The 26,793-nt window shown below is 37.9% G+C and overlaps 1 protein-coding gene across 3 annotated transcripts; it reads right to left on the bottom strand.

Annotated features, from left to right (window-relative positions):
- Positions 1 to 1,467: 1,467 nt before the first annotated feature.
- On the bottom strand, positions 1,468 to 25,504 carry ikzf2 (IKAROS family zinc finger 2). 3 transcript variants are annotated; one of them, XM_032529961.1, is made up of 9 exons: positions 24,147 to 24,507; positions 23,891 to 23,972; positions 22,528 to 22,574; positions 16,042 to 16,140; positions 12,344 to 12,532; positions 11,149 to 11,316; positions 8,210 to 8,347; positions 7,388 to 7,519; positions 1,468 to 6,491 (listed from the first exon to the last, which is right to left on the bottom strand). In XM_032529961.1, exons 3-9 carry the CDS (start codon positions 22,553 to 22,555, stop codon positions 5,680 to 5,682), a joined length of 1,566 nt encoding a protein of 521 aa, XP_032385852.1. In that variant the 5' UTR covers positions 22,556 to 22,574; positions 23,891 to 23,972; positions 24,147 to 24,507; the 3' UTR covers positions 1,468 to 5,679. The 3 variants fall into 3 exon arrangements, with proteins under 3 accessions (XP_032385852.1, XP_032385853.1, XP_032385854.1); XM_032529962.1 differs by lacking the exon at positions 24,147 to 24,507 and adding an exon at positions 25,276 to 25,504 and having other exon boundaries at positions 5,680 to 6,491; XM_032529963.1 differs by lacking the exon at positions 24,147 to 24,507 and adding an exon at positions 24,845 to 25,111 and having other exon boundaries at positions 5,680 to 6,491.
- Positions 25,505 to 26,793: the final 1,289 nt, after the last annotated feature.

Below are 26,793 nucleotides of genomic sequence, written 5' to 3'. Positions count from 1 at the left end.
AAAAAAACATTAATTATTAACAATTGTTGTCCCAACAAACTTCAATTACATTCTCCCTTAACTCAAGACTAAACATTTAGATTAAAGAACATCAATAACGGTTCAAAATTAATGCAGTTATCTTTTTTTTTCTTTGTTTAACAAATTAATGTTTTCCTAAATACGTGTAATGCCTGAGAAAAAAAGTATTTATGTCAAAAGAAAACGTGAGGGCAGGTGTATCACACCTGTGTTGAAAGTATGAGTCAGACAGAGATACGATCTAGATGGGAACAAACAATCAACTGACAGGCAGGTAAATAGGAATCTGAAGATGAAAATATACAGTTTGGGGTCTGTTGAGGCTTTACACTTTTCAGTTTTGCTACCGCCTTCAGGCAGCTTTGATTTTGTGTGTTTTTGCTGTTTGAATGTGTGTGTGCAATACACAGATTAAAGAAGTAAGGGGGTGAAAAAGACTGTTCTGACATTTAGAGGCTTCAACAAGGTCTAGCGCCCACCTGCTCATAGACAAAGACTGGAGAAGAACAAACACTACAGTCATTAAAGTCACAGAAATGATTCTTTATGTAAAGATTTTATGGACAGAACAATGTATTTTGCAATCAGCTCTGATTCTCTGATTTGCTTGTCACTTTATCAGAAATTGATTTTTTAATTATGTATTTTCATTTTAAGGCAATGAATGATACAGCAACCAATGCCTCAAACACAATAAACATCACTACCAACTCTTTCATTGCCGGTGTAACCCCAGTGCTTTACAGTCAGTGTTTAACTGTCTCAATCGGATTATCTTTTTCCTTAATTCCTAATTTCATGACTAATGGCAAGGAAATTGGCCTATTAAGGTTTAAATGGAAATTCACCCTCAAATAGATTTTACATACCGTATGACAGTTTTAGAATACTGTATGAAGCAGTTGGTGATTATGAATAAGTCTGTCATCAAGCTAAACAGAAGAAAGACGGACTGTGGTGCTGCGTGGCAGTAAACTATCCAAGTTACTATGACCTACTGTAGATTGGGCTAATGAAGAAACATTTCCTGATAAAAGCATGTCATACAAATAAAAACAGTGGGACGGAATCTCAAACAAATATTCCAGGAGTCCACAGTTGATTCTTGTCTGTGGACTTTGACTTTACAGCGCAAAACCACTGGGATAACTACTGGTGCTACTTTTCTCCCCGGTGAATATGGTCAAAGTCACAGTTACAACAAGAAGAGTTCAAATCCAAACAGTGGCAGAATAGTTTTGCCAAACAGAAGTGGTAAAATCAGTTCTCCAGACAACTTTTCTGTTTTAAAACTCTGCATGTTTTCACAAGATTCAAGAACTGTATTTTTTAGTCACAATAAAATCTTTTAATTGCATGTAAGGATACAGTTTGCACATTTTGAAGAAAACTATATAACAATCTGCTTAACTTCCTGTTTCAAAATGCACAAAACAGGCAAGGCAGTAAAATCATGTCTTTAATAGAGGGAACCCCATGCCTTAAAAATATACATTGTATCCTTCACAGCAGTGTGTCTTCATGTTATGTCATTGATGTTGTAAACAGGGCTGATCAATCATCTAACTTCCTTCACCACACTCAGTGTTGGACTGATTTAAATCATGAGAATTACCAAACTATTTCAATTACTGTGCATCTTTTTTGATAAATAAAATCACATATTTTAGGACATAAAAATACAAAACCTACGCAAATACCTGAGAGCCCTCACATCAGAAAGTTGTTGTCAATATCAGAGATGATCAATCGGCACGTTTTTGGATAATCTCAATATTCAGTGCCAAAATATACACCTTTCATATATTATTTCTTATAAAATACAATTCACCTGTACCATATATTTTACATCTTTGTAAACATTTTTAAAATTAAAAAAAACACACAAAAGTTCACAAAACTATTTGCATTAACATTTCAGCAGAAAAATAGACATTTAGCATATGCATTTTCAAAATTTACAAAAACATCCCCGCAATCAGAATCAATAGCAATGATTTTGATATTCAAGTAAACTCCTCACTCACAACGAGGGCTGACAGAAGACCTTTCTCTGTATTGTTTTTGTTCATATGGCTGCTTCATTTAAAGAATGTGTAAGGCTGTCCTTATTACATTAGCATGAGAAAAAGAAAAAATACTTCTGCGTTCAAAGTCTTACCAAATATAACCTGGAGGAAATAACATTTCATTTGAACATCATATATTATGCCCAGTTGAAGTTAATAAAGTTCTGGTCTGTCTATTTGTATTCCTTTGAAAGAGGATTACGGATGAAAAATCAGGGTAGCATAAATTTACATTTGATCATAGAGTTCTTTAAAAGATGTGTTGTTTTAGGAGGACCCCTGTCTTAACAGATAAGGCTTCAGGTAACAAATATATACAGGACAGATATAATAGAGGAATACATAGAGTCAATTTCACAGCTGCGAGGTGTAAACAATTCCCAGTGCCATTAATTTCCAGACAGTAGGTTTTTATGCTAGCTGGGCACTAGTTGCGCATAAGAGAAGCAACATGTAAACAGAGAAAAAGCTGCCTTTTGATCACAAATAGACATTGGACATAGCAGAATAAATCACTGAGTTTAACCTTAGAGAACAATCAACTGTTCATAATAATGAGCAAAACTTAAACTGTAAAACTAGCAATGCCAAATTTCTTGTGAGTGATGTTACAACAATCATAAACTTGGACAGCATACAACTTCCTTTGCAATGTGCATCTCCAAAGTGGTTCTTTCAGAGAAACGACTAACCTGTGTTCTGCCAATGATTGTTTCCCCTTTACCTACACTTTAATGTAAAACAAAACAAAACTACAATGCTGTCTATAGTCAGGGTATGAACGTAAAGTGCAGGGCCAACTGTACAAAGCACAGTCTTATCTGTTCAAAGACATTAATGAAAGAGCCGCAGCTAGCCTTACTAATAAATAATCTGTTATCGTTCAACACACTGTAGGTGATGGACAAGAGATTTGGAGGTGGAAAGTGGCTAATCTCTTAGTTGCTATTTACATTTTGCATACATGAGCTAGGAATGAGGAATGCTACAGTTCTGAGTGCCTTGGAAGTGCCTTCATCACTAAGTGTTAACCACACTTGCTTTCCCCTTGCACATGCTGTCTTGTTCTTGATGCACTCTGTATAAGATCATACATGAATGTAGCGACATCATGGCAAGAATTAAAAATGAAAAATGGCCACCATACACATCGAGAATTCCCTCAATTCCCATGATGCAGTTAAATGTAGGCTTTCAACTGCAAATAAAGCAGCGCTACACAAATCTGCAAAGGACAAAGCAGAGTTTTGTGGTGAGTTTGTGATGTTTCCCTATATTTGTCATGACACACAAATATAATTAAAAGATGGCATTGAACTAGACAAATAAGCATGTATTTCCATGCTGGAAAACAGCTCAAATAATGCATACCCTACCTGACCCCGTACCAATGCACTGAAAAAAGACACTAACGTTTACATACTGTACACAGCCATCCAAACTAAAACACAAAGTAGGTTGGATCAAAAAGTTGAGCAAAAACATAAAGTGAGGTACACAAGAGAAGAGCAGCCCATGCAGTATCTTTAGACTCCTTTATGCCTTTGGTATCCATTGCAAGTTTCAAACAAACCATGATACTAGTTTAGAAATCCAACTGAATGCTCAAACTGCAAGCAACACCTAAGCCACAAGTCACCATGGGATAATCATTTTATAAAGGAGCAGCCAGTGAAACAAATACATAATATATTTGGTTAAATGGTTATTTTGGTGAAGAATACATTACCTTGGCAGATGATAAAAACATGGTTATTGAACTTTTTTGGGGCACAAGGCTGACACATATAATCAGGATACGCATTGTGTACTTCCTGTACTTGTGTGTTCCTTTCACTGTGATTTTTCTTCATGATCAATTAATAATTCTACCTTGTAAATGCAAAACTAAACAGAGGCTGATAACCATGGAGATAAATAAGTGTCAATACAAGCAACAAATGTAGTTTCATGAGACAAATATATAAGATTTACAAATGTAGGCCAGATGACACTTTTAAGTGTATAATTATTTGCATTGACTATATAAATAAAGTTGAGTGTATTTTATCATTTTATTAAATTACTGAGCTCCAAATGCATTATATTTAAGTTGAATTGGAAATGCTTCTTGTGCAGATGAATGTAAAACTATTGGGTGGTGATAGTAAATATAACCTCAGTTAGCTAAATAGCACAGCTAGAATTGTTTTGCTAGCATAGCTGGCCCATTACTCAAGTGAATCAAAGACAATGAAAAAACAGCCCTTTTATGCAATATGTCAGTCAAAGTGTTTTAACTATCGCTATAACAGCTGAATTTTACAAAGCGACTGTAAAGAGTTAGTTTTCTGCTACCAGCTAGCTATGTAGCCCTGTTAGCATTAGCTTTACGACATAACTTTGGCTTACATTTAGGCTTTAACCTCACAAACTTTACAGTAGTATGTATTAATATGGACATGAATGATTTAAAATGCATTGAATGTACTGTATGTTACTTGTATTTACATTTGTGCATTTACAGTATGATTACCACAATTTATGTACAAATTGTGATATATATACATTTGCACAGATTGTATTTAAATCCTCTAAGTTATCTTAACTTATATACAGGACTAAAAGAATAAAAAAGTCTCAGAAATTGTAGGCCATTTGTTGTTTTATCTATTATTAGGGGTAGAGTCAAAGGCAGTACTTTCTAATTGTTTATTTTTAATTACTACAATCTTGGTGTTAACCTATCTATTTTAATTCATTTAAATTATGCAGTTATACATGGCAATACTAAAGCAGAACTAAATACTGAAGATGATGGCATGACTGGTCAAATTTCTACAGCTGCAGATAGATACAACCACAAACAACCACACCATCGGCAGTAAAGTCCAAAAGGACACCAAGTTGCTTGCAGCTGGAACACACAGCACCAGTTGACCATAATATTATGTGTATCCCACCATTGTTCATAGGAAAAACAGACAAAAAACAGACATTTATGACGGCCCATGGCAACATCATAAAAAAGAAAGAAAAAGAAAACTGCACAGATACTGTGTGATATCCCACAGTAAATAAGCCAGTTCAATGCCATACTGCTATTATGCACATGAAACAATTCATAAATGCTAGTATTTTTATTTAATTGAATTAGAGACAACCTGAAGACTTTAACTCTGTTTTCATTCTTTCAGGTTGAACTGCATTTCTATGTGTTCATTACTTCTTGATAGTGAAAATATGCAAAAGCATGACAGGACAAGCACAACAAAAGACATTTTACAAATAAGACTAAAATGGAAAACTAGTCAACGTTGTCTGACAGCTGCTCTGTTATACAAATCATGAACATTTTGAGAGAAAAGAAAAAACTTACCATCCTTCTTGTAAAATGAATCTGATGTATATATGATCTTGATAATCTTAAATATGTAGAAAATGTGTCTTTGGCCCATACCTTCATTTGATTGTTCAGATTCACAATAAGTGGCTTAAAAAGAAGTCTATGCTATGGTTGTGCTACACTTGTCCACAGTGCCGTTGAACTGTGCAGTCTAAGAACGAATATGGGGCTATTGCTCCTTTCCCTTAATTCCTACCCATCTTCTTACTGGAAGGTGTGTTCACCACGGACTATGTGAGAGGAGAACTCATAGCGGTCTTTGCTGCGGTGACCACAGATGTTGCACTCTAATGGCTCTCTGTATCCGTGGCAACCCATGTGGATGGTGTACATGACATGGTCCAGGAAGAGTACACGACAATGCTCGCACTGGAAGGCTCGCAACTCTTGGCCCTCTCGTCCGAACACCCGCACCCCTTCATGGTTAACAGGCCTCTCTGTGGCCACTCGCATTACTCCAGTCCTCATGCCTGGCAAACTTCTGGGTGATGCTTCTGTCACCCGCTCACCTGAATAAACCACTGCTGGACTGGCTCGAGACTTGAGGCTGGGAGTGGGGTTGTTCCCGTGGTAGCCAGGCCTCTCGTGAGGGCTGCTGCGAGCTGAGTCAGCAGAATCAACTCCACTGTTGCTGGGAGATTCTTCTTGCCCTGGCTGGAGGAGTTTGCCCTGCCTGGTTAAAGCAGTGGGGCCATTTGTGGTGGGATGGCTGGGGAAGTCATGGGGCTGAGGTGGCTGTGGTGGCAGCGTGTCACAGTTTCCTGGACGCTCTGTTCGTTGGCCCAAAGGCAGGACATGGTGGAAGAGGGGGGTGACCATGGGCACACCTTCAGCCATAGAGATAGGAGGGCCTGGATGGTGCAGCATGGGCCGAAGAGTGTCCGATCCTAGGTATGTTATGGCATTGCTGATGGCCTGATCCATCATGTGGGCCGACATCAGTTCATGTTGCTTCTCATACTTTAGGCCCATCTCATATCCTAGTTCAGGGTACCTGTAGCGTACCATCTTTTCTCCTGCATGAAATAGAGTGGCACTATGACTGTCTTGAATTAATTAATTTAAAAACATTATGCCAATTTAAAATGTAAGACACAAAACATGATAACAATAAATGAAATAGCTTAAGTGGAGTGCAACATTCTTGCTTTTAGCCACTATGGAGAAAAATAATGTGCACAAATATAAACATGGTTTGATTTCACAAAATGTCGTTTCTATTCAGTCAAACATATTATCTTGCTGATATGTCAGGGTTTGTTTTTCATATTTTGTACCTGATATTCTCTGTGTGTGTGTCTAATGAGGTGGAAAGCCCCATCCATCTGCTACTGCACTGTTTAACCCCTCAATAACAGGGATGCGGTGAGCTGTTTTCTCTCGATAAGAGCAATGGCAAAGTTACAGGTGTATCTAACCACAGAGTGAAAAACATTTCCTTGCCTCTAAGTAAACCGCTTGCTCTAGCTTGCTCAATCACTTTTTCTTAAAGTGTGGCAAATAAAACCAAATTCAGAAAAAAAATCTGTGCTTATAAGTAGGACAGGGCTATTGCGTGATATTATATAATATCGTATGATGTAAGACTGGAAAGGGAAATCAGTAGCAAATGGTTTGACATGATGCTAATTCAACTAATGCATTGTCAGACACATTCACAGTAATTGGTAAGTAGAAATGACTTGCTGTCTGCTTGTACAAATACATTTCTTTCACATGATTTGCATGGTAATTCATCAGTGCAGAACACAACAAATCATTTTCGACCACAACCTCCATGTTAACCTCATTGAAAGCAAGTGGAGGAGTTGAAATGTAATAACATTATGTAATACTGTGCATCAGGGTGGTCCTCATGGACATTCCACACTAACTTAAGAAAAGAAAGTCTGATAATGTTTAAGATACCCACCCACAAATTTCTGAGGAGTGGTGCTCTTCCTCTTGCCCACGTTGCTGTGAAGCCTTTCAATAACAGGCGGCCGATCAAAAGTAGCCATGTTGTTGGGCTCTGCCATGGGCCTCGGCTCTTGAGGGACCTCACCTTGACAGGTTGAGAAAGAAAGGGGGTTAGAAAGGGCAAGAATATATATATATATATATATATATGTATATATATATATATATATATATATATATATATGTGTGTGTCTAATGAGATGGATTCCTAAACACTGAAAAGTAACATTTCTAAATTGAACAGATAACTTTTTTTGGGATGTGGAAACAAAAAGTAAATCAGAATTTTTCTTATACATTTTTTTGAACCATAACCTCAGTTTACCTTCACCCATAAACCTTCCTAATGCCATAGGAAATGCTGTTTGTGTAGCTCAGTTTTCTTAAGATAATAAATGATTTAATTAATTAACTAAAAAAGCAGTCAAGTAATTATGCAACAATTACAAAAGTTGTACAAATTTGTGAAGAAATTAATACAAACAGGAAGAAAATAAATTGAGTAAATGACAAAGAAATAGGTATAGTAGTAATATGTGCTTCATATCAGGTTTTTAAATTTCACTTCTCTTTTAAAGAGATTCTTTCCATACTGGACAAATTGGAATAACTCCAACAAATGAATAATTCATAAGTAAACGTCATAGTGTTAATACTGATGATCTCCTGTGAGATCTAGCTTTTCTTTTCTTTTTTCTTTGTATTGTAGTACTTTTTCCATTACACATTAGGCCACCTTAATTTCCATGGTTTCAGTTTTAGTAAAACAATTTACCTGTGTAAGGGCCAGTGCTGGTGTTGGGATCCAAGCCGATACTCTGCAGGTAACTATGGCAGCGCTCTTTATGTTCCTCCAGGGAAGTGCGCTGTTTGTAGCTTCGCCCACAGTAGTTACACTTATGTGGTTTGCCAACTAAAAGTGAAGACATTCGAGGGAGAGTATATTAATTTCATTCACTGCTTTAGAGAGAGAGAGTGGGTAGCGTCCAATGAGATAATGCAACCTGCTGCAGTGCTCAGGCAGTGCGTAGTAGTAAATACTGTGTCAGAGTACAAACAAACCAAAAGCAAGCCTCTGAGATCATGGATGTTCCACTACTAGTGTGAGGATTCCACACAACTGTTGTCAGACAGAAAGACAAGTTGTGGGCGACAAAGAGAGAGTTGAACCATTTTAAAACACTTTGGTCTCTGAAATATACAGCTAACTCCCACAGCAGAGTTGATCATGCATCCCATGGTGGTGGTAGGAAACTAACTCCAATGTTAAACTGCTATGGAGGTGGAGTGTGATTCATTGTGCCATTTCTATTTTATTCCATTTCTTCCTAACTAGACAAGTGGAAAGATGAAGACATATCCTATCTATCTTGGTGAAGCCATCAGCCCATGTACCCTTTTATCCATCCAACTTTCTGTATCACTTAATCAACGGATCAATGGATTAGTGAAATATTTAATGCATAAAAATAATAATAAAGGCATTATGTTATGAGTTTACAAGGCAGCCTAAATATAGGCCAATATTTGTCACGTCACCAGTGTTACTACCTTCGTGCGATGGAACTACATGAGATTTATCCCTATTGAGGTAAAAGTTTAATCGAAAATAGTTTACTAAAGTGAAAATCCTACGATGCAAACACTGCTGAGGATATAGGTCTGTGTGTGGTGGTTGATTATTCTTAAAACTAATGTAATGACTCATATAGAGACTGAGTAAACTGCAGGCCACATAAGCATACCGATGTGACCCAGACACCATCATAAGCTACAGTATGTGATGTAGTAAGACTCACTGAGATAATTGTGACCGCTATTACTAGAAGAAGATAATGATCCAGTGCTCTTGTCACTGTGAGAACAGAGAAACCAAAAATGTTTCAGTCTGAGGCTGACACATGCACACACACACGCACACACACGCACACACACAGTGAGAGCACCTATACTTCTCTGTGCGTAAAGAGCGCCACTGCGTTGTACAAACGCTACAATATGTTCAATAAGAATACAAGTTACTCAGAAATAAATATTCCTTTAGCTGTAAATGTTAAATGTTCTTCCATGGCATACTTCTTGATGATTTGTGTGAGGGAAATAAAATCCACTTGTTACTGAACTAGTCAGGGCCAATCTTGCATCAGCAGGCACTTTTCTTTTTACTGAATCATTTGGAATAATAATAGGTTTAATGCTTTATCTGTCATTCAGTAATCTTGTGGTCTATAAATTACATTGGATCTGCAGAACTCGAAACTACACGTAGGGTTCAAAGTGACTAATGTGGAATGAATTGTAATGAGTATGAACAGATACAAAAAAAGGTAGCTAATGACAAAAGGTTCCAATATTATTAAAGTGTGGGTAAGTGTACCTATAAGGTGATTGCAGTAATGATTATTCTGAGTATTGAAAGAGTAACTTCTAAATAAAACGTCATTATGAAAATCATTTCCTATGCTGATGTCCAAAATTTAAAACAGTAAAGTAGGCAGTATTTACTCCCATGTTCTTAGTGGCTCACATTCACACATCCACACAGACACACACTCAATACTGTAGACTTCATTACTTCTTTATATTTATATAACCACCCACACACGACCTTGCGCAGATGTTGGATGGACCTGAAGAATCCACCTTTCAGACGCTATTCTTATTCATGCAAATGGTCCACACTGTGCATTCAGACTTACTTGACTGATTTAATTTGGCTAATAAATGGGAACTTGCTTGAATTTCAATCTCCTGCCTTAGAAAATATGAAATTCATTGCCTCTAAAGCGTAAACTGCATTATCCTTTATCCTATCCTAAAAGAGTTTGGGGGATGTGAAAAAGGAATTCAGCTGAAAATTAATGGAAGTGAGAGTAGTAAAAAAATAGATGTGGAGAGATTAAATAAATGCCAAAAAGAAACATCTGAGTAACAACTGGGACAGAGATTACAGACATGCACACACAAAACTTGTATGCAAACACACGGACACACACCCAAACGCATATCGCATCTATCTTATAAGAGAACAGCGTATGAGTAACCCTTTGTGGGGGCATCATAGGCAGATATGACGGCATTGTCTGACCTTGATTTGGTGCGAAAGAGGGGAGAGCATATCCTCTCTGATAGGAAAGTGGGTTACAGTTAAGAGACAGCCAGCACTCCCCATATGTTTCTAAGCAGGCCGATAGCTTCCTCCTTAGCGAGCAAAGCAACTAAGGAACAGCATGTCCTTGGTACCTAACCACAAAGCACTCACAGCGCTGTCTATAGCATGCACATTAAAAAGACACCAATATGTCTATCCAGCAACAATACGAGACAGAGAGTCGCCAACCAGCATGTATGGCTACTGTAGTTCTGCTCATTCTTATATGTGATACTCAGTCACACACAGCTGTAGAATAAAAAAAAATATCTCTGGAAAATATTTATGAGTTTTTTTTTAAATAATGGAAGAATTGCACTTGCCATATACTGGCATTAGGTCGAAACACACAGGGATCTATTACATTCTAAGTGTATGTGTGGGCCTAAATAAAATGTATTGTGTCTTAAAATAAAGAAAGTCTATCCCAGCTTTAAAAGCATTATGGGTTGTTATTTTCCCCCCGCAGATCTCTGAAGTACTTCTGATGAAATAAATTAATTTTCTTCTGGGCAAAGTGGATGAGTAAAAAGTGAAGAGAAGAGAGTGAGGAGGATTCTTACCAGCATGAGTGCGCAAATGCCCACTGAGGGCATCGCGCCGCCGGCAGGCGTAGCTGCAGAAGGGGCATTTGAAGGGTTTTTCGCCTGTGTGCAGCTTGATGTGTCGCAGCAGGTTTCCCTTCTGGGTGAATGAGACGCCACACTGGTTACACTGGAACGGCCTGTCACCTGATAGAGACAGGCACAGGAAGTCAATACCACAAGGAAGATGCTTTTAGAAAGTATAAGCAACCTTGCAAGTTATTTTTTGTATCTAACTAAACTAAATTACCTTTTCTGTTTTTGTAACTGACAGCTGACTTTGTCTCCCTGTTTGCAGGAACCACAATGCACTAATAAGAAATAACTTGCACTTACGTAAAGTATTGGAGTAAGTGAACTGCCCTATGCTGAACCTCTATAAAGACATCAAAATTCACTTCTGTTAGACTGCTTTAAATTAGATTAAACTAATGTTACTAATTAAACCAAAACTGAAATAACTCAAACTAAAACTAGATTTAATTGAACTTGCATCTTCTCCTCATCCTTTATTCAAAATACATCCACATCAGGTGAAATGGGTATACTGTGAATATCCATCTAAAGACATATGGAGATTAAGACCTATGTATATGCAATTCTCACAGGAAAAAAAGGTACTGCTACTGTTATTACTTGTCTACATTTTCCACAGTAAATGCAACGTTTTCCAGGGAAACAAATGTAGTTTGCGTGTGTCAATCTTACTGGCAGTGTATGGTAAACTTTATATCATGTGGAATGATACAGTTCAGTACATACTTCTGATTTTACATGGACTTACAACTATTGTCTGCTGTTCTAATGGAAAATCTTTTGATCTACAGCAACTTGGAAACAAGAAACATGATCCTAATGCTGTGACAACCAGAGCAGTTATGGTGTCAGAACAGGTTGCGGGGGATTCCAAGGATATTTTTCCCTCATAATAATTCCAAGTCTAAGCTATTGTCCTTAAACAAAAACTAAATAAACAGAAAGCAATCCACACCCAATGTCAAGAAAAACAAGGTTTCTGACTCACTCTAAAGATGGGGAAACGTGCATACTGCCCTGATTTTAGTGATTAGAAAAGGAAAAATCCCTTTGTTGATTGTCAAAGCCCAAAGATGTATAAGGCAGCTTTTTTTTATATCATTTCACGCTTTAATGGCATATGGAAATGTACTGATACCATTTGGTTGTCGACTTCCTGCATCAACTGTCATGTTTGGCTCAGATAATCCATCCTGTAAATTGCTTGGGCTGCCAGTCATGGATTCCTCCAATGCTACTTCCTTCCCAGTTTGGCCTATTTCACCAAGTCCTAGGCTTCTGTTGTCAGACTCCTCCGCAGTTTCTTCCTCTTGCTTAATTGTCAGTTCTGTAAAATAAAAACAATAATAATCCTAGGCTTCGCAGGTTACAATGTCAAATTTAGATGAAGCAGCTTTTATGAAGGTGCCATACCGGCACTTCTACCACAATGCTCTACAGCAACCATGAACCACATAGCAACCATTCAGCAACTATGTGGCCTAGGTTGGCCCTGGGTTGCATGACTTAGTTAAGAATGAACAGATTACACTGAAATGGTCTGTGTTTATTTGCAAAGGATGGATTGAACTAGGTTAGGTTAGAAGAGAAGGGGTCTACATCCCAAGGGTGCAGCTTGTGGTTAAAGTTGAGGTTAGAGTAAGTAGCCTCTATAGACTTCAGTAAAACTGTAAAGGATTGAGATGACTGTGCTGGTCTCAGGGTGGACTGGATTGACTGGAAGTAAAATGGGTTGATCTGCAAAGGACATTGGGTGACTTATGAGTGATAGCTGTGCAAAATTACATATCATTAAATAGGCATGTGGAGGACGCATCCTAACAACTTAGCAACTCAACTTGTGGACACCATAAGGATGGACTGACACATTGCCAAGAGAGAGAAAGAGAAACAGGCTGGTCTGGTTCCTGGCTGTCCTTGGGGAGAAAAGGGAGTGTCAGAGGCCCTGTAGCTTAGAACACCTGACTAGCAATGGGAGACCGGCTAGATGACGAGGGCAGAATATTGTACAATTATGTGTGTGGGTGGCTGTGGTGGAAAACTATTCATCACCTGCAGTTTCTACTTGTAAGTCACCAGTACGGAGCCCCGGAGGTGACATGGTGGAAAAAAACAAAAAAAGAAGAAAAAAACAACAACAAAAACGATGAAAAAAAAGAAGAAAAAAAAACATGTACTGGGGCCAAACACTAAACTCCAGATCTTGAGTTTGAATATCCAACAAACAATACAGAGCTTGCAGTAATTGACATCAACAGTCAATGACAACGTTCATAATAACACTTCACATTATTTCATGCTTGAGATCTCGACTTTCAGACTCGAGATCTCGAGTTTAGTGTTTTTCCCCAGTACGTTTTTTTTTTTTTCCCTCCATGTCACTTTCGGGGCTCCGTACATCAGCAACTAGTAATACTACAAAAAAAATATATCCAGAAGCCAGAAATACAAAACAGTCACAGCTACACCAAGTTTTATTCACCTCAAGCCACCTAAAACCTCATTCAACGGAAAATCTGTTTGAAAAATATTCAACTTAATTCTTGAGCTTGTTTCCGGCAACAAAGCTGAAACATTGCTAGGTAGGGTAAGATAAGTCTTTTTTATTCTGTGCAGACCACATGAGATGACAGTTTAAGATAGATGAGCCAATGCTTGACCAAGAATTGCCTCATTTGCCTAACACAGCACTCTAAACGTGCCACAAAGCAGCTTCATTTTGTCTTCTGAGGGAAAGGAAACAGTTCCTTTGTCTTGGAATGTGCCATATTTTCAGACATTAACACTCTAAATGCTATCAATCAAACTGATTGTTTTACAAAAGACATAATGTGACCAAGCAAAATTCAGTATGTCAAATTTACAGTTTATTGTGCTTGGCTCATTTAGTCTTGAAACATCTGTCATACGCAACAATATAAAAAATATTTTTTTTTGTTTGAAGTATGCTTTTTTTAACATACTGTAGAGCACTCTGAGACAAACCTGTGATTCTGGGCCATATAGTAAAACTTGACTTAAGTCGATCCCTTATGGTAGACTTGACTTTGTGCCCACTATAGCTGTGACAAAGGATTTCCAAGAATCTTATGGTAATGAGTCTTAAACCAAAAATAAATTTTTATCATGTTAATGGTTTAAAATGTTTCTGAAAGGGACTTCAGTCATAGTGCTGAAAAGAAAAAGAAAAACGTTTGGACATAATCCAAGCAGAATTTACGGAACCTGATTATCCTGTTTTGGGATTTACTGCGGCAATAATCAGTGTGAGAATGAATTGTTTTACTAAAGCCTCCCATCTGACTGCATCCATGAACTGTCCTCTCAAGCTTTGGAGGCTTGTCAAAGACATTTAGATATTCAGGTAAAGTTTCCTTTTTATGGGCTATAGAGAAAAAATATCCGCAAAGCAATTGCATTCTTCAAACTGATACCAATGCCACAGTTTGTACAGAAGAAACACTTATCCCAATACCAACATCGCGATCGAGTCTTGCATTCGACAGCTGTATCCTGGCAACACGGAGCAGACCTGAATGTCCTTGCTATTCAGCTCCTTGCATCTTAACATCTGTCTCTTCATTGTGGCAGAGTGGAATGCATAGAGTGGTCAGATGAGTATAAACTTGAAACGGTTGCTATGGCAAAAGCAGTGATGAAAATCATTGAGATGCAATTACGGCATGATTCAACCCCTAAACCAGATACAGTAGTCTGCAAATTATCTGTGTTTCCTATAATCCAGAGAAAATCACGGGGGAAAAAAAATCACAATTGATTGAGGGGTTTACTGAAAGCCACACATCCTCATGAAGAAGCCATATGTCCCAAAGGGTGTAATTCTATTCGTCTACCTTATATTACCAGACAGTGCAAAATGCCAAGATAATTGCTACACAACCTATGTTTAAGCTTGCAAGTTTAAGAGTCTGGCACTGGCATTTGAAAACACTTCATGCTTATATTCAACAGATGATATGATGCAGCCCTTCTTTTGTAACAAAACCTCAAATAGCAAATCATGTTAGGCAACTTCCAGAATGATAACAGCTCTTATTGGTGAAGAGTATCTCCCTGTGAAAACAATGGCCCAGCTTGCCTCCCAGTATCTCCAAACTTGTGGGAAACAAGCTTCTCTTTTTCTCCCTGGACTGCCTCGTCTCATTTGGTTTCCGCTTCACTTTGTTGCTTCATAGTGACATTGCTATAGCTAATCTGAGGCATCCGGTAGACTTAAAGGATCAAGCAACAATCATGGGTAATGGCAATATACTGTGGCACAAGTGTGATATAACATTTTTGCACAACAGCTCTCACTATAGAAACTACTGTACTTCTCCACTCACTCTAACAAGTGATCCATCCTTGTCTTCTTTTTTTTACTTGTTTGAGACTTTATTTCTGTTTCTCTTTGTTTTTGAGTTTGTTGTTTGGAGTGCATTTTATATTAATTTTATGCTTTGTAGTTTGCCCCTCATTCACACACAAATTGTGGCACGCCATGCAAGGCATTAGCCTATCCATCAGGAGCACCTGTTTTCTAATCAGATCATATTTGCCAAGATCATTTTCTGGTTCAACAAATCCAAACTAACCACATCCTCTGTTTCAAAAATAAAGGCCTTCCATCGGTTCATGGAAAATACAGTAACCCTTCCTACCCAGGAAGGCTTTTATCGTGAAGGGGTTGAGGTCAATTAAAACAAACTAAAATACAATGATCAAAATAAACTGATCAAGTAAGAACATGTCTGTTTAAAGGAGAAACAGTGTGTGTGTACTGTGGTTGTTCTTGGCAGACCGCAGAACATGAGTATCTATTGACTGAGCACTCACCACTGGGGGAATTAGGACCCTGAGGAACCTGTCCATCAGGTGATGATGTATCCGCCAACATTCTCGAGTTCTCCTTACCGGGAGAGCATTGGCCGTTACCTGGGAGACAAGCAGAAATGCAGCAATCTATATTGTGCTATACAACAAATACAATACAATGCATAATATGTATGTGTTATGTGAAAAAACAGCTTTGAGGTTTTTGATATTTCATGTTCAACTATATAATGATTAGGGTTGTAAAAGCAAAGACGAGGTTGGAGAGAAAAATAAAAAAGATGACAACGTGGAAAAAAAAAGAGCTCCTAAAAATAATTTTAAAGATCATTTTTAAGAGGATGTGATTCTTACTGATTGTGATTATACACTGAACACCTAACCTGAAGAAAAAAACCGAGTCTATTCACTTTTATTCAGATAAAATGTAGACAAAATGTCTTGCTAAACAAACAATCTACATGCTATACAGTAAATATGATACATTTCATCTTACTATCAGATTCCTTTAAAGCCTAACCTGAATGGTCACTATGGAGGTCACCATGCAGAATGCACAAGGCAACTAACTAAACTGTCTTAATGTACCTATGGGATTCTAATGTCCAGCAAATGTGGATCAGATTGCATCCTCTCAGCAGTCTGTACAGAACCCAGGCTATGGATATCCCTGTGTCCTGTGTCCTGTGTGGTTTGAGGGAGAGCAAACCAATCCCTTATCCCCTTACACAACGGCCCCGTCAGGGTCACTAGAACAATACAGTGGCAACAGGCAAACACCCCTGCTGACCCAGGTGTCAGATCCCTTAGGAACCAAAGTGAGCAATCACTCACCTCCAGCACAATTAAAGTTTTTCCTCCAGCAAATTGACTGTGAAAAACTGGAAAGTATCCATTATAAAGACTCATGCTTTTAAAGTTGATGTTGCAATCGCCGCAGTTTCAGTTCAAATTAAAGGAACATCCTATGTGCTACATCTGAAACCGCTACAAGAAAGGCCTTGTTACAATTTGTCAGTGCTGAACATGTCTGCAATGATCGATCATTCATGAAAAAGAAATCTGTCAGATGTGCTCTTGCTGTGACAGCTCCTCTTAGTTTGACAACCTCCTCTATGGTATTGTTCCATTGTAGTGGCAGCCACACTGAGTGGGGCATACTGGGAGACGTTGTCTATGACTCAATCCCTGGGCCTGGGCTCGGATTGCACAGGTTGGGTTTGGAAGAAATCTCAGGTGACCGACGCTGGCTCTCCTTTGGCAATGCTGTCCTGGAGACAGTAGTGGCCCAGATTTGTCATGAAGGATTTTCCATTACTGTAGCAGATGCTGACAGCTTCCAAGCAGCACTGTGACTAGGCTGCCTCAAGCCTAAACTAATAGCATTGAGCTGCCTGGGTTCACATGCTAAAATAAGAACTAAAATAAGACTAAGAAGATTTTAACAGTGTTATTGTAAAAGGGTCAATGTAAATTGCTGCCCAAGCAATTTATTAAAAAGCTCAATGTACGACGGTTTATGATGCTTTCATTATGATGTCTTTTTTAATTAATAAAGAAGGATGTCAATTAAAATACTTTTGTCATCAACGGTCAAGTCTTTAGTAAATCCTTTGCAATCAAAGGAAGCGGTGAACCTTATATTATGTCCGTCTGGGCTCATGATGACCAAATACACAGCTAGCGACGAAGATGCATGTCCATGCCTATTTAAAAGGGGACCACAAACCTTTAATGTTTGGAAAATATGGCTTATTTGTTATGAACATGAATAAGGTTAACAATGTTTTAAACCACACGCTAGATAGCATGGATTGATGTTTGCGTCGGTGCCTCGTGTTTGCTGAGTCAATCCTGTATGAACAGTAAGATCAGAATATCAAACAGTCGAGACTTGCCGGATGGAAAGTTATTTTGAGTAACACACCAAATTGGGATAAATTTAAATGCTGGCAAATAGATAGGAACAAATGTGTACACATGAAACTTGTAGGTGTAGCATTTGCTGACTTCACCATTAATGCCAAAAGAATGCGTAGCTTCTAAAGTACAGTCATCTTCTTAGGAATCTAACAAGGGTCAATGCAATTTCAGGTCCCACAAGTTAGTCAAAAGAGAGCACAATGATTTATAAATGGTATCTAGATTCAGGAACAGAATGCAATAACACCAAACCTAAATGAAACTTAGTTATTACTTGTGATGAAAGAAATTAATAAAAATAACAAAGAAAATGGCTCAATAGCAAGCCAGCTGTGTTGAGGAGCTGAATATGATTTTTTTCCAGAGTGACGAGACCTTTCACTCTGGCTTGCTGGATACACATTGAATGGGACCTGGTATTTTCCTGTCAAACCCTGAACCAATTAAGACAAATATTTGCAAGGTGCCCCGCACGCACAGGCACGGGCACGCGCACGCAAGCAAACACACACACACAAAATATACATATAGACAATATACAGATAGACAAATGAGAGCATTCATTCATATGAAAACTGCAAGTTATTGTAATGGAGGTAGATAATGATTAATTTAACTTTTGAATAAAGTTATGTTAATTGCCAAGCCGTAGAGTGCACTGGTGCGTTCCATTTGTGGTGGGGGTGACCTAGACAGGTGGGGAACCTGATACTGTAGATAACTGATCTTTAGGTCAAAAACCATACTTACTCTCACACACACACTTTATCATAATTACACACCGCACAACCTATTACTACCCCTCATATTCACAATCATACTCTCTCACTCACATTACCTTATAAATAATACTTACATTGTTAACAATGCTGTTCTTCTTCCCTGGCTGAACTAACAAGTCACCAGCAAAGTTAACAGCTGGTTAAACAAAAATCTAAAGATTTGGTTGCAATCTTTTTTATGTACTCTCTTGGCTGATGTTTTGATATTAAACTGAGAAAAGACTACGCTAAGTACAAGTCCTGCTTTTAAAACCCTACTTAAGTAAAAGTATGTCAGTATTATCAGCACTATGTGTATACATAAATATATATATATTATATATATATATATATATATATATATAATATAAATATATATATAAAAAATTGAATGTCATTGTGCAGTAAAATGGTTGCTGTTCATGTTCTACTTTTATGTATTCATATATTATATATGATATCTTTGGATTGATATTACTGATGCATCAATGTGTATGTTGCATTTTACTGCTATAGAACTACTACTGCTCAGAAAAAGACTTAATTGTTCAGTTAATCTGAAATATAAAAATTCTAAATCCCCAAATTTGGAGATACGTGGTTTTAGCTGGACAAGAAGGGTATGAAACATTACAGTCTAAAATGTAACTATTATCTAAAGCAGTCAGACAAATCTAGTGGAGTAAAAATTACAACATTTCCCTTTGAGGTGTAGTCGAAGTAGGACGTTGGATAAAATGGAAAGTGGAAATAAAGTACAAGTACCTCGAATAAGTAGTTAAGTACAACACTTGAGTAAATGTATTTTGTTACAGTCCTTCTCTGAAGATCACTATTTATCTTTGGCCAAAGACAGATGAAAGATTGAAAGCAACACCTTTCTACACATACTGTACGCGGAAGTGGAATTTGTGAAATAAGACCAACAAGAAAATGAGTACTGTAATTAAGATTTTAGATCTGAAGGCATAGGAGAAGTGTTTTGTTGTTGTTTCGATGATTCTGGACCACGTGTTTCCCCTCAAATTATTCAAGGAAATGTGATTTGTTTCAACTGAAACTCTTCTAGACTGAAATCTTTCAATATTAAAATGTTTGTCGGGTATGAAGTGAACTCATGCTGCTATTTTTAATAGTTTTTAATTTTCTGTTGGCTGCCATTGCCTTTGTACATCACACATTAAATGTTTGATAAAGAGAAACTGGAATATGCAATTAACCCTTTTGGCATTTCAAATATCGTTTAAGGTTATCAACTTAAAAGCTCTTAAATTGGGACCTTCTGAAGTCAAGGGAGTTAAGTATGCTTTGTTTTGTAGTTATGTCAAACTAGCATAATCGTAAACGACTAAATTGTGAAGACTATTATTTACGGGTTGTCAGATATCAAGTTACTTTACTCTGATAGCAATGAACTTTTGAAATGACTGAATTTGTTACATTTTTTAATACATTGTTTATTTTGTTATTACATTATAGTATACTATTGTGTTGTGAATTACTATCAGTATGTACAGTACATATGAAACCGAATGACAGTGTGCACATGAATAAAGTGATGTAATCTATGTGATAGAATGATTGCATCTGTAATAAATTATGATGGTGTGAAGTGTGTTGTGTGCAGAAAGGTGAAACTGTCTGTGAGTATGATAACTTGAAAGAGAGAAAGACAATGACAGTGCAAGTGGTCACAAATAATAGTGTGAGAAGAGTATTTTATATTAAAATAAATGCCTGAAAGGAACATTAATTGATTAAACAGGAAGGCATCTTACATTTTTGATTTCTGATTATTGAACGACTTTAATGAAAACAAAAATTGTACCTGCTCAGTGGTAGGTGTTGGGTGTTTTAAGCCCCCAACGTTGCCTTCCAAGCAGCGCTACTTTACAGGCACTAGGATTAGGTACTATGAAGCCGGGTCACAGTGCTGCCTGAAAGTCAACGTTGGGGGCTAACAACACCATCGAGCTCAGCGGTACTGCTGTCAATGTTTGGGCTGCATTGAAATCCAGCCACGGTGCATATAGGAACACCATGTTTTGTCAGTGCAATAGCAAGGTTTCTCTGGTTTTTCAGAAATGTTACCTTTGTCTCGCTGCCTTTTGAGTATGTTCAATGTGAGCCAATTGGAATTGAAACCACAAATATTGTCAATCACATACAATTATATACACTGTCTGCTTTATGTCTCATACTACTACTCTGAGTCACAGATACTGTTATTCTTTCTTAAATATTATAGACATAATCAATACATGAATACGAATAGCAGTAATCTTTCTCTAAATATGTATATAGCTAGATAAAAGATAAAAGATAAAGCCTCCTTCTGTTTTATTAGTACATGTGTAATTAGGCAAACACTAAAGCTTAGTTACAGTTATGAAAAATTGTCTCCACTGAGTTTTTGGATTGTAAAAAGTTGTCATTTACTGAACAGATTTTTGTCACAGAGCTTTTGGAACCTATTGATCCTATCAATAAGAAAGACGTTTCAACCTTGCTGTAATAAACTAAAATGACATTGGTCATCAGTTTTCAGTTACTGCAGCCTATTGAACTCAATGCCCTGTCAGTCTCAAACTAAATAAATCACCCAATCAAGCGTAACAATTTTCAGCTCGCGCAGATGCATCTTTGGCTCAATTTGTGCCTCCCAGGGCAGATTGCCTTTATATGCACTTGTGTCAACTCTAAAATGTTCTTTCATTATTCAGTTTGAAAACACTTTGACATCATCATCATCATCTTTGACATATACTATTCTTTTTAACACATACCGCATTTACTATTTTTCTTTTTAACATATAATGTGGTGGCTAAATACAATATAATACACTTTGATAAGAGAGTACATTCATGTGTTCTATGATGGTGAGTAGAATAGTATGTTAGCACATACTGTAAGTGGGAGAGTATGGTGGTCTATGTGCAAGAATATGATGTGATGAGTGTAACAACAGGTACGCTGTTCGACTAAAATACTCTCTCATAGTCAACAGTGCCTTGCTAATGTACTGAGCATACAGTAAAACACATGGGGGTAAAAAGGATGCAACTTTCATTCCACAAACACGCATGTTTTCTGCAGTTTCATGCTAACGGAACAGACTATTATTTGTTCCAAACATATCATTTCAGAAGCGTCCCGCAGGCGGACAGGGAGAGAAAGAGCCTCCATGTTTTCTTCCGCCACCACCCATACCCCGCCTGCCAAGTGTTCCTATAAGCACAAACCCCCAATGGAGACCTAAAATCCCCACTGATGTCATAAACAAACAGCAAGCTACCTGATTTAAGATCTGCACACCAGAGCAAAATACAAGGGGGGGGGGGGGGGCAGGGAAGAGATAGAGATGTATTTAAGAGACCTGCCCAAAGGAAACCAGCAAAGGGCAATGGAGCACCACAAAGTATGTATCCAATATCTGCTGCATTCAACAGGATGTCACATGCAATCGTTTTCTCTACCTTAAAGGGGTGAACAGGAAAAAGCCTGCACTAAGGGAAAATCCCTTGAAATGTTTATGATGTTGTGATTGAAACAATGTTATTGTTGTTGTTGTTTTTTTAATCATCATTGCATCTAAAAGTTGGAAGAGATGTGTCCAAGTCAAAATAAGCTAATAACGTCAAAACCACAAAAACACAGAGATGCAACTGTCGTAGTCATTACCCCATTATTGGTACAACAGAACACAGACACACATTTCAATATACTGCATAAACTCTGACCTCGGATGTAAAGTATGGGTAAGCGAGTGTCAGTGTGTAGTGTGTAAGTGATATGAGGACTTACTAGCACAGTAACCATCAGGAGCCTCCATTTCAAGTTCTTTGGGAGTGCTGCAGAGAATACAAATAAATATTACTGCAACATTTCCATTATTGTAACATAGAGATTTTTACCTTATGCATTTCTTGTCTTATTATTATTTGTAAACCAAATTGTGCATTTGAAAAGCTGTGCAGCCTGAGCTCTGTATCAACATAATAGCAAGAAACATTAACTTATCTTTAGATTTATTTTTTATCACAAACCTGTAAACTATAAAAAAGTTTAAAATTATATTAATACCCCAATTGCAAGGCTGTTAAGCCTCTTCATGTGCATGGATTACAGTGAGCAGAGGTGCATTACAGCAAAGACTGGTCTGTGCAGTTTTCTAATTAGAGAAGTAGTTGCGTATATTTAGCAAGCTACCCTAAGCACAATTTTAAATGTGTGAACAGCCATGTTTTAGTTCTCTATTACACTGTTCTTGTACAAGTTAAATTAAAGCTGGCATAGTCTCTCCAATTTTTGCATTTTACACATTTACAGTTTGTATATCTTATCAGGTGTGTGACCTTTTGTGCAAAACTGGTTTAAAAACCAAGAAGCAATTAATAGAATGACTAGCATTCACTTAAAATAAAACACAATGCATTAAACTGATATACTATAACACACACCTTGATGTCTAAGCATTTATGGGCATGTCGATCTTTGAGGAAGTCATAAATATGTTAGAAGTTACTAGCATGTTGATTCTAATTTTTATGAATAGCAAAATCAAATAGGGGTCATTCTTTATCCCTCGGCCCATTGTTGTTGTTGTGTGGGAGCAACACATATAAAGCATGTGTTATGATTATTATAATTTGGAATAGCATCGCATCAAAAATAATTTAAATAAAGTTTATTAATACCTATTCAAATACTGAGTCAGATCACACAGCAACTATGTATTATGTCACAGCATAATCACAGCTGGCTTCCTTGAAGAACATCCACAAAAAAAGCTTCCATCTACAAAAAAGCTTAACCCTTCCATTAAAAGAAGAAAAACAAAACTCAAAAGGTGTCATTGCATTTTTCTTTTAGCCTAAAAGGCCCAATGCATATTGCCTCTTAAATCGGTTTCATTGTCTGGAACTATTTTATGTTTTAATCTACAACAAAAATAATGATAATCTGACTCAGAGCCAGGAACAATTTCCTCATTGGAGCTCTTAATTTAGTCTCCCCCTGTAGCTACATGGAGGAAGGTTCGACCATTCTGTCACAGAAAGTTGGTTTCTTCTTTTACACCCATTAAGTTAAAGTGAAACGTGAAAGCAAAACAATAAAGTAGCATGCAAAAGCCTATACAGAGAAAAAGGTGGATTCATATAATTACCTTCAAGTGTCTCCCCTGTGCCAAATGAGTTGATAATTTCAGACAAGGACGGTGGGAGGGGGTGGTTGTTGTCTCCACCTCCCTTTAAAAAGAAAAAAAAGTTAAAGTTACCTATTTCGTCCACCGATCTCTCCCAAATGTATGAAACCCCCTTTTTAAATGTGCATTTTTCAATAACAGTCCTATGAAACGAGCATGTGATAAATACTCTGAGCAGGTTCAGAAAAGCAGAGATAAATTGAGGAGGAGAGCCTACAGGTGACAAAGCCTCTTCTGCGCGTCCCGTCGAGTTTTCCACTTTAAAAGCGACCGACACAGTCCCAACGAGCTCTACACTCAACTTGATTCAAACTTGCGGCATTTGGTCAGAAGAAGTCGCACAAATAACAACTGAGCCGTGCAACAGCGCACTTTTTTTTTTTTTTACAGAAGGAACACCGTGGGGGGAAGACTCAACAAGTTGGTGAAGGGAAAGAAAGAAAGAGAGGAATAGATCAAACTGGATCCACCGGTTCCTAAGGAATTAGCCATAGCGACAGGGAGCAGCCAAGCTATATTCAACCGCCAAGTGACTGGAAATCCGTGGGTAGGCAGTGTTGAAAAGCTATACTGTGAAGATGTGACTCAAGGTCGGACATGCAGCGCCTGACATGCGTTTTAACTGCGACTGCAGGAAATGGGAATAATGAGACGTAGAGACAAATAAACTGCACGTCCACACTACTGTACCTTCAAGTGGCATTTCAACCAACAAAATGACAAAAATTTCAGATATTAAAATAAGGCGGCTATTTTAAATTTCACACTAGGATACTGCTTCTACTGTCTAGCTGTGACTTTAGGTAGCCGAATTAACATTTATTTTAGCAGCAAAAAGGTGGGAGAGCTGCATTTTGCAGATGTAGCCTAGGCTACAGACAGTTTAAGCAGATGAGGACAATTGGGTGCATTTACCTTGCAGGAAAACATTAGCCTGACATCTCTGGAAATAAGCTAACCCATCCGTTGCAGACACCGTGAAGCCAGTTTTGGTAGTTAGCTATTGTCACAACGCGCCGTGTTTCTCGTGTTAAGTGATTGTGTTGCTGGCTGAGTCGCCTGCATGGCTTTGGGAGCTGAGTGACAGCTGCGATTCAACAGGTTACCCGACCACCGCAGTCTACAGCACACCCCGTCTGGCTTTCCATTCATCAGGCAGACGCTCCAATTGTCTGCATTTGCCGCAGACATATGCCTCCAGCAGCTCTGAAGCGTCTATGTAGCCTACTGATAGTCGAATTGTAATTGAATGGATGAAAGCAGCAACACAATAAATGGTTAGTTATGCTAAAGCAAACAGATGCATGCGCTTATGTTGCTCTCGCTCTCTCTATTTTTTTATTTACCTTAAACACGTAGGAGTTTATATAATCCCACGAATTTGCACATTGCTCCCGACTGAATGTGTCGGTTTGGAATAGACTTCATTGTTGCCCGACATGCGCCATGCAGCGCGGACTGAAAGGTAGTTTGGTTCCGCAGCAGCAGCAAAAGCAACAGTTGTTAAATCCACCACTGACTTCCTCCTCCATCTCGAGAGCGAGCGGCAGACAACCCGCCCGAGTTGCTATTCTGGGAAGTTGGTCTGACAACCGATCACAGAGTGTGGACCCGGTCTGCCTCTCTGTTCGCCAATCGATTAGGTTACAAAGGGGCTTCTTATTTCTGAGGCAGCAGTCCTGTGGCGACGAAAGCATAACGGTCATACTCTTAAAGTATTTCTAGGGATTACAGTGTAGGCCATTCAAGGACATATAATGCGACCATATTCCTTATTATTATTATTAGTATTATTATTATATACTTTTTTTTTTACATATCTTGAAGCCAATAAAACGTGGCAGAGTATCATCATATTGTTATGAAAAGAGCCTGACTTATACTGTATTTTTGAAGCCAATATCAGCAGTTACCAAAAAATGATAATGTTAGGACAATAGACTACGATATTAGCATTTTAAGTATAAGAAGGAGCCTTTAATTTCTAAAACCAAGATATATCATATACTGATTAATACAAGGAAAATAAACCTCTGGTGAACAATCTATGCCAGCAAAAGAGGCTAACATCCGCCCTGCTGATGTAGGCTATCGGTAGGACTCTGAGTCTGTAATTGTTAGATGATGACAATAATGATGATGCTCTTCAGCAGTATGGTTTTATATAATAAATAATGAATGTGAACTAAATGGCCTAATTGTAATATTAGCAGAGTATTCTAACTAAATAAGTGTAACAGCAGTCTCTTCAGTCAGACACAATCTGCACTTTCGAATGCACCTCAATTTTGAGCCAGGTCTGACATATTTAGATTCGTCCACATCTGACAAGACCCTATAAAAAGAGTCATGTAAAGTCATGCCTACTTAAATTTAGTTTCATCATGTAAGGGATTCATTCCCAACATTACATGTTTTAGGGTAGTTGTCATTCTGGCTATAGTAAATTAATGCTGCTGTAAATTTCAGAACAGTGTGTTATGTGCACTATGTGCACTGGTGCCAAGCAACAAAAAAAATAACATAAAGGCCCACGACAAGCACATGCCAGGAAACACGAATGACTTAGGCTATTATAGTCCAAGAGGCAAATGACGATGTGAGTTCTGGTGGTCAGGGACCTCAGTGGTTTAAATATGAATGTGTGTGAATAATGTAGTGTAGGCAAAGGACAGTGTTTCATGCTGACCAATGGGGCTTACTGCATGTCTAATGGAGCAGTGGGCCCAGGTGCTCCAGATTTGGTTGGCCGACCCACTGCAATCAGAAACCTCAAAGACAGCACAGGTGACACATGCACACCAAAGCAGTACACCCACCCACATAATTGTGTAAATATAAAGTGGTACTACTGTCCTGACTTG

This window comes from Etheostoma spectabile, chromosome 11, assembly GCF_008692095.1.
Source record: "Etheostoma spectabile isolate EspeVRDwgs_2016 chromosome 11, UIUC_Espe_1.0, whole genome shotgun sequence".
In the NCBI taxonomy this organism is placed as follows: Eukaryota; Metazoa; Chordata; class Actinopteri; order Perciformes; family Percidae; genus Etheostoma; species Etheostoma spectabile.
Note: the sequence above shows the minus strand (reverse complement) of the source record. Positions and strands in the feature narration are given on the sequence as shown.

Bases quoted from the DNA above. Each gene is read 5' to 3' on its own strand.
- ikzf2 (XM_032529962.1), bottom strand. From the start codon at position 22,555: ATGGAGGCTCCTGATGGTTACTGTGCTA. The intron at 16,141-22,527 runs GTAAGTCCTCAT...CTTGTCTCCCAG, and splicing joins TCCTGATGGTTACTGTGCTA to GTAACGGCCAATGCTCTCCC. The intron at 6,492-7,387 runs GTGGGTATCTTA...TATTTCATGCAG, and splicing joins CACTCCTCAGAAATTTGTGG to GAGAAAAGATGGTACGCTAC.